The sequence below is a fragment of the Parus major genome, chromosome 2 (genome assembly GCF_001522545.3).
Source record: "Parus major isolate Abel chromosome 2, Parus_major1.1, whole genome shotgun sequence".
NCBI classification, from domain to species: domain Eukaryota; kingdom Metazoa; phylum Chordata; class Aves; order Passeriformes; family Paridae; genus Parus; species Parus major.
Window position 1 is genome coordinate 57,388,916 of NC_031769.1, and position 12,015 is coordinate 57,400,930.

At 35.1% G+C, this 12,015-nt stretch overlaps 1 protein-coding gene across 2 annotated transcripts in view; it reads right to left on the minus strand.

Annotated features, from left to right (window-relative positions):
- ATP9B (ATPase phospholipid transporting 9B (putative)) overlaps positions 1 to 12,015 on the minus strand; it is a 154,154-nt gene that overhangs the window by 62,547 nt on the left and 79,592 nt on the right. For both annotated transcript variants that reach the window (XM_033512027.1, XM_015617835.1), the window contains exon 11: positions 8,702 to 8,778. In XM_033512027.1, the coding sequence (XP_033367918.1) occupies positions 8,702 to 8,778 (77 nt within the window). The remainder of the gene's footprint in view (positions 1 to 8,701; positions 8,779 to 12,015) is intronic.

Here is a 12,015-nt window from a genome sequence, read left to right on the forward strand (position 1 = left end):
GGGAAGGGACTAGTAGAAGTATTAGACAAACAGAGTAACTGGGTGGAGAAGCAGAACAAGGCAAGGGGAATGCAGTCAGAAGAAAGGTATATTGAATACAAAGTAGAGGACTGGTGCTGGCAGAATGTCTTCCAGAGACCATACATATAGTAGGGAATCACAACAAACTGAATCAAAAAAAAATTTAACAGTTCTTTCAAAAAACCCCAAATCAAAATTGATCCAAAATGTCAAACTTAGACTAGAAAAAGAGCCATGTGTGATAGGCAGAACAAAAAAAAACTAAAAAGAAAAGCCTATCCCTCAAACCCAGTAGGCATCAGTAAGAATCTTATTTTCTTTCTTGAGCTAAGTCACAAGTCATTTATCTTTGCTTTTATAAAAGAAAATATTTGAGTGAATTCCTTGGAGACTATAAGATTAAGAAAAGATTCCACAATGTCTCCAAATCATAAAAGAAATCAAACTGAATGCTGTTTTATATAAACAGTATTTTGGGATACATTCCAAAAGATATAATGGGAAGAGAATGAGCTTTAAGAATACAAAGAGCAATCCACTCTTCACAAACTAATCCACAATCTAAACTATTTCATCTAGTATAAGCTGGAATGCTGATTTTAATGCTAAATGTATCCATAGGCATGCTCTCTGAACTGAGGTAAAAAAGAACGACAGAGATTGTATTTGTTAGGAATATGACAAGCTCGTTACTTCAAGTGTGCAAACACAACTCAGTAAATTATCTTAGTTATGATCACTATGTTCAGCCTACATGAAAACAAATACTATGTCCTGATATGGAGAGAATTTCCTTTCCTTCTAGATATCCATCACTGTAGACTAAGATTTCAAGTCATGTGAATCATGATGGTTTCTGAGCCTCCAGTAATTAGAGAAAATACACGAGACTTCAGTTGCATGAATTATTGACTCACACATATGAAATCCTCAAAAGACATTTTTATATACTTGCTCTACACAAGGAGAAGGCTATCCAATAATAACAGTAAACAATAGTTAATGCTTGTAAAGCATCCAAATAAAAGTTGTGAAAATCTGCATTGTGAATTTTTGTGGAAACTGGAATTGTGAGCATATACAAAAATGATCAATATACTTTGAACTTACCCATCACTAAAACGAATATATCTATTCCTTATTATATAGTTCCTTTCCATACTGGAAAAAATCAAGCTTATTCAGAAACATATGAAAACAATTACAGAAATAATGAAAATTATATGAAAGACAAATTATATAGGCTTTCCCTTATAACAGCTAGAGTTCAACTAGTTCCCTTCAACAACTAAGGACCTTAGGCACACCTGACTTTCTACACAGTTGCAACATCAAGTTTTTGGAACTACATTTCAGAAATGTTTTTGTATGGATCTTAACTAAGGAAAAAAATAATTCCAAAAATAAGGTTTCAGATTTCCAATAAAATACCCACAATAAGGAAAAAAAAAAATCACAATAAAAGCCCTGACTATGGTACATTGCTCTTATTAACAAACACCCAGTGCACGGAACATAATCCCAATGTAGGAAAACACACAACAGTCTCCTTCCACAACATCAGTATTTTGGTTGCCACCACTTTAGCTTACTCACTGCCAGCAAGGCCTTGAATATTGAGCCTTCTGAAAGCTCTAAGCCATGGGATGAGGTTCCAAGTAGCCTCTGAGAGGCTGTGCCCTTTGCTCCTACCATCTCCACCTCCCAGCAGCTGCATTTTGCCAAGGGCATGATTAAATCCACAATGGCAACAAAGCTGTAAGGAGCAATGTAAAGGTAAAAGCAAACTCCCTCAGCTGATTAGCAGCAGTGGAGGCAGGAGCTGAGAGGAAATAGCCATCAGAGTCTGCCTCTCTAAGAGCTTACTGGGATATTCCCCACAAGCCAAAGGTGCAAGGAAACTCCCTTTTGCACTGTCTCCTGTAGAATGACAGCATTTCAAATTATTTCTTTACCACAAATAATTCATGTTAGCCTAGATTACCACAGGTAAAATACATGTAATTTCTGGTGAATAAGCTGAATAGCAGGCTGTTCCTATTCCATAAGCTGATCCATTTTAAGAATTGTTCTATTTTGTGAGGTTAATATATTTTAATAGATTAATAAAGTACTTCAGAAATGGTATACCCCACCACTGATCCTTCCTTAAACACCACTGTGAAATGGCACTGAACTACTGAGACGAATTCTAACCTACAAGTGTTCTAAAAATACTAAGATGACAAAATCTAAGCAACTTTTTAACGGGAGTCTCCAAAATGGGAAGAGAGCGATCACAGAACATCACATTTCCTATGGAAAATCAGAAGAATTTAGGACTCCAAGTTAGATATGGCTTGTGGCTTGTTATTCATGTTCTGGCATATATTAATTTTTATCCTTTTATAACCTTATAATAGGGAATGAATTTAACATTGTAGGAATTTTACAGCTGTGAATAAATTTTGTGGCTTTGCAAAATCAAGTGGGAGAGTTTGACATGATCTCTAAAAATATAGAGTAAACTCTAAACTATAAAGTAAACTCAGAAGCTTACCCAGAGTACAGTGAGAATTCTCTTGCACTACCAAAGAGCCATTTCCTCGCTTCTGTATATTGTTGTATAACAATGATTTTGTTTAGAACTAAACTCTATATTGTTGGCCATACTTTGCCTTGCAGTGGGATTGTAAACAGAAAGTGGCACCAATTGAAAAAATGACAATGATTCAACATTCAGCAGTACCATAACACAGCACAACCAGCATCTTCAGTCTGGTCCTTGTGCAGCACTCAGGCTAAATGCATCAGGCACCACACAGAAACACAGTGTAGCAGACAACTTACACACAGCCAGAAAAGACCTTTCAAATGCCTTGGTATATCAATTGCATGATGTGTTTGATTATTGGCTTCAGAACAAATAAGAAGTTAGGGCATAGGTTAATCTGTAACTTTAACTTATGAAATGATAGCAGGCCATATCATGGAACAACTTCTCTAGCTCAAGGATATATAACAGCAAAGTAGATAAGCAAGTCATGATCTAACATTTTTGAGATGCCAAAGAAAATACATTAGGATCAACTTTAATGCTACAGGCATCACATGCGCACAAACCCAAAATTAGTGTATTTTGAAACCTAAGAGTATTGGACAACATTCAGCTAGGTTGGATGAGAAATTAAGTTGAATACCTTAAACTGACCACTCTCAGTTCCTATTTCTTTTGTGGCTTTTCCGCTTTCCTCCCACCCCACCTCCTTTATCTCTCATGTGCCTCAGTTTCCCATTTCTAATACGACCATTTTATTTCTTTAGAGGAGAACGATGTAAAGAAGAAGATAATAGAAATATATACATCACTACTTGAAAAACATTGCTAGTGTGGATAAAAGGGCCCTACCAAGTCTCTGAAAAGAAGCAGTGTGCTATAAATAAAATATGTGAGTGTACAAAACCCCCCAGCACAAGAGACTGTTTGCATTAAGTGATTTCTGCCTACATATATACTCAAGGAAGTCAATGAAGACTTTCAGTCTTACTGTTTTCTTATTGTCTTAAAACCATGGTATAAATCTAGCATTCTTACAGTTTTCTATGGATCAAAGAAAATGGAAAACATCAGCTCCTTTATGTGGAATTATGCTTTTTCCATACTAGTCATCAATGGATTGAAATTTCCACTCTGACACTTGCTATTTCAGAGTTAATGGTGTTAAAGATAATTATAGTAGGTAGATGTTCTCTCTGTATCAGAGTAAAGGACACCCAAATTTTGTCATTGGTTTGCCAAAACACTGCTGACTGTTTCCAAGCATCAACATTCCTACATTTCTCATTTTGGAACAACAAAGGTGCCTCCTCTGCCATTTAGCCCTTTGTTTCCAAACTTTTAAAGAAAAATACCTTTTGTCTTCTTACCTAACGCTGTTCCATCCTTCTTGGTGAGACACTCTAGGCTTTTCAAGGCGCTACTCTCCTTCCTTTGCTCAGCGATGCAAAGGAAGAGAGAAAAGCATCAACACTACATTATATGTATTTCTCTGTGGCCTGATCCCACAAATTCTCCTGTACACCAAGAGAGGGATTCTCATGCTTCATGGGAAGCTGGTAGTTCAGCACTTTCCTGGACAGAAGCTCTGTCAGGGGACAAACTAAGTACAAGCACTGTATACTTCCTCTAGGTGACAACTTTCTCAATTTTATCCAATACAAAGAGAAGCATTTAGGAGGATTAACTACAGTGGACTATACTCCAATAAAAAGTGCAGCATAAACATTTTCCTTATAAATCCTTAACATTTGCCATGAAGAGCCATGTAAGAGTTTTCACTCTTCTACTCTTACCCTGACCCTTCAGACTTACAGCCAGAGAAAGCCATTCTTCTCAGTTTATGAATATCAAATTATCAATTTAGTAAAAAAACAAACCGCAAGTGAACTACTGGGCTCTTGCACAACAATGTAGCAGCAGGATAAAGTCAATGCTGTTATGAAGCTCTTAACAGAAATGCAAATTGGACTTAGAAATGTCAGCCTTTGGGGTAGAACAGATAAGAATGGCTTACTTAAGAATGCCACTAACAAGATGTTGGACAAGCTAATTTATTGATGTTCAAAAAAATGTGTCAAGGTAGAAGAAGCATATATTTTGAGTACTGAAAAAGCTAAATTGAACAGGGAAACTGGGGAAGAGACATCTGCTTCTGGGAACACATGAATCTGCTCCAGCCACTCCATTTCACTCCAAGTAAAGAATTGGAGGTAGGGGTGTCCCTTTTTTAGCAAATATTTTTCAAAAATCATCCCCATAAAAAAGGGAGAAAGAGCATAGATAAAAGCCTTTTAAACACAGAGAAATAAATTTGGTCACAAAACACTAGGAAGAAATTTTGTGGGAGGAAAGAACAAGAGAGAGAAAGAGAGAGAGAGAGGGAGAGGGAGAGAAGCAAAGTGATTTTGCCTCAGCTTACCAGAATAGCAAGGCCGTTTACAAATAACCAAGGGCAACATATACCCACAAGAAGAAAACAAACAACCTCCCTTTTGAGATTTTCATTTCTTAAAGAAACCAAATGAAAACAGCAAACAAGCAACAAAAGCAGGAACCACAAGAGCAGTCAGCTTTCAGGCTAGTTAAGAATTAGGGTAAAAACAATATTACTATTTTGATGAACACTAAATGGTTACTATGAAGTTTTACTTCTGATGTTAAAATTTAACAGCAGAAGTAGAATTCCATAAAATAAGGGGGGAAAAAAGTGTTTTCAATGCCGCTTGTAAGGATTAGCAACATTAAAACTATTTTTATACTAATCTGAAGCACACTAGGCAGATTACATGCTGTAGCTCCTTTAGAGAGGCTACTGATTTCTTAGGAGTTCCATTTATGATAATTTCTACTAATTCTGATGCATTACGGTGTACATATATATTGTAAAGTCCAAGTAATTTTAAAGTTTCAATCTTTATACATTACAAAATACAAAATACATTCTGTTGATTTCCATCTCCCACCAAGGATAGGTGGTTTTTTAACTTCACCCCCAACATCTGTTTCCACTGATGGAAACAAACCACATTTGCAGAAGGGCTGCACCAACAGTCCTGCTTTCTATGAAGACCAAAGCTGCAAAAGCAACTCTGAATTTAGATAAGAAAAAACTGTTCTGCACTTTAAATAGGTAAGAATGAGAAAACACTGCAAAATGCCAGACAAAATAAATAAATAACCTTAGTTTGTTAATTTCCCTCTTGGTTAATTAACACCTATAAATGACCTTTAGCATTGACAAGTCCAACTTCATCCAGAAAGCCAAGGTTTAAGAATATCTATCCAAATAGGATTGATTACTGATTACAGCATTGTGAGGAGCACAATTCAATCTGATTTTTTTTTTTTCTTTAAAGGCTGGAACTGCATTCCTGAGTAAGCTGATGTGACTGCCAATGAGGTAAAATGCAGAGAGTCATTACACTATAATGTTGATGTTACCACTTCCACATTTATCTGAAGCACAGAACATATATCATTTTAGACTGAAATTAAACCTTTCCAGAAATAATTTTTCTTTATATTGTTGGAATTAAAAACATATTGAATTGATCCATTAAGAAAATTCTATGCTCTCTATCTTTGTGTTTTTCAGACTGTGTCTGCATCCTTAGGCAATGAAACAATTTTTACAATTGTAATAAAACAAGTAAGTGTTGACTTTAAGTTAAGAAAATTGTTGCTTGAATGACTAAATACTTCAGCAAACACAATAAATCCTTCTAAGTTTAACATACAGATAAATCCCATGCTTGAACAGGTACATAAATTTCACAATTTTTCTTATGCAAATTTTCCTAAACTTATTTCAGCTTTAGTCTTTTGATGAGTGCTTATAGAGCAGGCCTGCATCTCTAAATTTCAATATAATTGGTTCATTCAAGAAGCATCTATCCTTAAGAAGGAAAACTAAAAATCTACCATTAGAAAAAACAAATTTATTGTATGAAGTACAGCAGTAATGTTATTCTCCAGCAAAAAATACAACTGTAGCATTAATTGTATTTCAATGAAGAGAGGACTGATAAGAGTCAGGCCCATGTATTTCTTGCATATTTCTGGACATATGAGTTTCAGTTTGACAGTGTAATTTGGAAATCATAAATCTCAGTGTTTGCTTTCTCCCAGAGAAAGAAGACACCAGTAACACTGAACTGTGCTCCCAACAAGGGTCTATCAAAACGTTGTACAGGAAAATCTCTAAAATGTTATTTGTATTTGTTTTCAAAGAGCAGCAGAGAGAGACAATGTGGCATTTAAAACTAGTTTCAAGCAGTATTTCAAACAATTATTTCCTAAAGCAGAAAAGGCTGCAGATTTATTCTCAAGTTTGCAGCAATAGCACAATTGATCAATTTAATTTTAATTTTGTTTCAGAAAGTTGATGCAAATTTCTTTTTTTTAATGTTCAAATCTTTAATCTCTCAAATGTAATATATCTTCTACTCTCAAAGGCTATTTTAAACTCCCTTTACCCTCCTTTTGAGTCCTAATACTACACACCCTACCTAACATGTAACTATTATCATCAAGCTTGAGAAAACACAAGAAGATTCCTGAGTACACAGAGGAGGAATAAACTGAGTACTGTTTGTCTACCTTCTCCATGGCTAGCTAGCACAAAATATCACTTACAGACAGGTCATATCATGCAGAAATATGCAAACCAATCTCATCCCATGGCAGAAGATAAAGTGACAGTAAGATGCTGATTCCACAGAAAGCTACAGCTAAAACTACATCTTTAAAATGATGACAGCTATTTTTACAGTGCAGTACTCCATTTTAGCACTTACTCAGCTGTGAGAGCTGTAAGTGTTTTCCTGTTTTCAGCTCCCAAATTCATCCTTACTGGCCATGTTACATGTTGATTACTGCTTTAAACGTGGTTGTTCAGTCCACAGAGACAAAATATCCATGCCAATACTATTGTTGAAATAGTCACATACAAAAAAATTAACATTTAATAAAAGCCTAATGGATCCCCAGAATCTGTTGTATTTAGGTAATGCATGTTACATTCATGCATACTTTTATTTATTGGTTCCCTATTAGTTTACTGCATTAAATAATTCTATTTTAAAGACCTGTGAGAATTACTTATTAGTCAGAAGTTGCTCAGAATTCTCAACAGAAAGATTTTGTTACTTAAGGGCTCGTCTTGGTATCAGGTAGAAGAGAAAATAACCATACACCACAAATATTCTGGTTCCATTTTACTCTATTAGTTTAAAATGCATGTTACAAAGATTAAAATAATAAAAGGCCATATTAATCCTGGTAATGGTACATATCACCTGTCTCTGTCAATGAGACATTTAAAAGCATCTCTTTATTAGAAACACAAATCAATACACTCAGGGGACTGCAATAACTGCTTCAAGCAATTTATATTATCATTTCACTCTTGATGTTCCTACTCAGAGCAACTTATTATGAATGGCGTGAAAATGGCAACCTGTCACAGTTGATCTTTTTTCTAAACCTCTTGCAATAATTTTTTCCTTTCTTAATATAATTATATATTTCTAAGCACAGGTCTAGGTTGTAAGGCACAGTCCACAGCTGAAGTTTTATTTGAGAGTGCTCCCCAACTTACATTAGAAACATTACTGATTAAGTGAAGAGCTCTTTGCTGTGTTTAGAACTGAAAGAATGTTTTACAGAGAGAAGCACTGAAACTTCTGGTATCTTCTTGACTGAAAAATCCTTGAAAATGTTTTAATTGCTTGCAAAAATCCCTGAAAGAGTGTTCTGGGTACTGACTGGAACATCAGTTATCTTGTTCTACCACCACTTGTTATAAACACTCCTTGAAACTACTGTGTACCTTTATCAAATACTTTACAGTGAAATAATCTGGGAGAAGTGAAGTGTCTGTGAGACAGAATTATAAAGGTGTGAAGAAGAACATTGATACTTCAAAGACAAATGCTCCCATTACTACCTGTAACATTCCTAGCTAAAGGAAAAATTATTTTACTTTCCAAAGGAGACTGTGGCAGAGTTCACTTCTTGCACCAAAATTCAAGGTAGCAGCACACATGATACACATTAAAAACTTTTTGATTTTTTGGTTTAGGTACATCTATTTTTTTTCTGAGGACAGAATCTGGCAATCACAAAGGAAGACCAACTTACCTTATTTTTTGGATTGGATGTGTTCATTACGCTTCGTGTTTCCTTGCCTGTATAAATAACAACACCAATTACAGTTCCTGAAAAACAAACAAAAACCCAGAGGTGTCAAAAGTAAATGAGAGAAATTTTTTCCAAATTAAAACTTGCACTAATTCAGTTCCTTAAACAAATCAATTGTATGAAAAAAACCCAACATTTATGTGTAACATTGTGAGTGTTGTTTTTCAGAATATAAAATAAAGATAAACATTATTTTATCTTTAACATTATTATAAACATTTTAACTTCAGCAATAAACATCCATAAAGATGATAACACACTTTCTTTCTTTTTTATGGAAACAATACTTCCAGTGGAACTGGTTAGAAACTTGTATTTGAACTTAAAATTTCCTCTGTTTTCAGAACTTAGGACAAAAATAACTGCACAGGGAACTAAAAAAATGGGTAAAGTGGTGCTGAACATATCACATACCAATTGCCTGCTACCTCTGCCATCTATAATGATGTAAAATCTGGTTCAGCCAATTAATTACTTTGATAGAATATTATACAGAAAAAGATCTCTTCATTAGCTTATAAAAATTTAAATTTTTTAATTATCTTTTACCTTTAATTACCTTTTAGCCAATTTTTACAACACGGTATAGGAAAATTTGGCTTCAGTCTCAATAAATTTTTATGTTAAACAAAATTTTATTCTTTATTAAAATGTCAAATAACACTTTCTAGCATAAAAAACTCCCTTTATTTCTATTACTTCATTAAGTGACCTGAAATGTCTTTATGGCAGTACAACCAAGAACGTGATTTTTTTTGTGGTCACTATTCTATAAAGAAATAATAAACATAACTATTCAAAAACTCCCTTCTCAGAAAACTTTAAAAAAAGTAGAAACATTAAACTTAACCTTAACTTAATTTGACATTAAGACATTAAATTAATTTGTCTTTTGCAATTAGAACCACATGTAAGATTTTCTACCACTACTCTTATAGCATAACAGGTAGTAAAAAATTGAAGAAACACCAAAAGACAAAAAAGATGATAGTGAAATATGTCTGCATTAAAGATGTCTGCATTTACTCAAAAATAGGAATGTTTAATCCCTAAGTTTTATGCAGCTGCTTGCTCACTTCCTCTCCAGAGCACCAATGATAGGATGGTGAGGAGAACAAGGAAAAAGGAATTAAAAAGAAAACAAAACCAACTAGTCAACCAATCCCTCCTGTCCAAAAGAAACCAAAAACCATCACAATTCATGGGTTGAGAAAAGAATGGTTTAATTATTGAAACAAAGTAAAACTTGACAACGGTACTAGTATTACTTGTGATAATATAAATGATTATATATACTGTAAAGAGAAAAATAAATAAACCCCAAAAACCCAAGTGAAAAGAGTGATGCATAGTACCACTGCTCACACCCACAGATAAATGCCCAGACCACCCCAAATTTCCTCCAATATTCACTTATCCATAATTTTGGAACCCTTTTTATTGTGTCCAACTAATGTCCACATATCCCTTTGGGGCACTTTATTTTGGAGTGATCCTGAGCTGACCTCTGTCCAACAGTCAGGACTGTACTGGACAATTCTCTGTAGGGAATCTCCTCCTGCACACTACAGCAACCTCTGCCTTCAATAGGTATTTGCTTCAAGAGAGGCTGGGGAGGACTCTACATTCAAGATGGCACATTTGTACAAAGTTTCACCTGGCTATTTTTCTGCAGCTCAGAAAAACTTGTATCCTACTTGTCTTGTATTTTGCTCCTTGAAAAGCTGGTTTCAAAGGTGAAAGTCAGATAAATTCAATTTTGACTATGGAACTCGGAGCAGAATTTTGGTTAGATTACTTACTTACTAAACTGCTGCTTATAACAGTTGTATAACTTACAAAGTTGTTGATCTTAGATTTTAAACTTTCTGACATGAGCACAGTATCAGTGGTAACTAAGTGCTCCTTATATCTGAAGTACTGGTACTGAACTCCGTCCCTATTTCAGTGCTGTCCCACAGTGGTTGTGCCAGGGACAGTTCTGGTCTCCAGTAACATGAACTGAATCCAGTCTGGGATTTCTGGAAGCACAGATTTACTGCTAACCTCAGCTTATTAAAAGCAACAACTCACGTATCTTTATGTACGGGGCCTCTGCAAACTGGGTCTCATACACTGAGCAGCCACTGATGGGTACGGGCGGGGTGGTTAATGAGAGGGAGAGAAGTTAGGAGACACCACTAGAACAAATGTGGGCCTAAAAAACGAAATAAAAGCAGACTTGTGATAGTTAGGCATACTCTGAATCCTGTGTGTGATCATATCAATTTTACTATCTCCCAAGTACCACATGAACCATACTTTAAAAACTAGGGTGTGCTTAAATTAATTAAAGTCGTAATTAAGAGCTGGCAGAAAATACTGCTTTTGACAGCTATGCAGTTATATAAATTGTTCTGATTTTATCTAAAGTGACTCCACAAGACTGACATCTGCCAAAATGATGATGCCATTTCATTAATACAAATCTTCTCTTAATAGGTATCTCAGCAGGTTTCTCAGAAAGCTGCATTATCTTTTTGAATCACACTGATCATTACCACAAGTGGAGAACAAAAAGCTGAAGTCCATACTGTAGTGGACATTTTGAGGTTTTTTAAAATTTAACTGCTAACTTTCCTCTCTCCCTTTCTGAAATGAAACCCACTGAAGCTTTCAATAAACACAAACACCTCAGCCATTGATGCCACAAGCACAAACAATCTGAAAGATAAGTAATTTAATTGAGGATAAACTAAGAGGTTTTCAGACTAGTGAGTGGTTTAAGTTATTTGCTTATATTTAGATGTGTTTCTCCAATAGTTTTGCAAGTTTTCACTGACCAAAATTTCCTTTCCTCCAGACACTGCTATTAATTCCACAGTGATAATACAAATATTAAGAATGGCAGAGACTCTGTGCCTTACTGCTACTTTTAAAAACCTGCTAGAATGTTGCATGTAAGTAGAAAAATCAAAACGATTTTCCTATCTCACTTATTAAAGAATAACAAAAGGATGACTGCATGCTTTGGACTTGAGAGAAAGGCTTTTGATTTCCATCCCTGCCAGAACGTCAAGTGTGATCCAGGTACATTAATCTCTGTCCTTTTGAGGACATCATACAGGTGGTCACCAGATCTCCATCAGAGCTTTACAGCAAAGGGCAGAAAACCCTGCAGAATGGATATCACTAGGAATCCCCATTTAGATATCTAAACTATCAATTTGGAAACTGGGTATAATATTAGGTGTGGTAAAATGGATTTCCCCCCC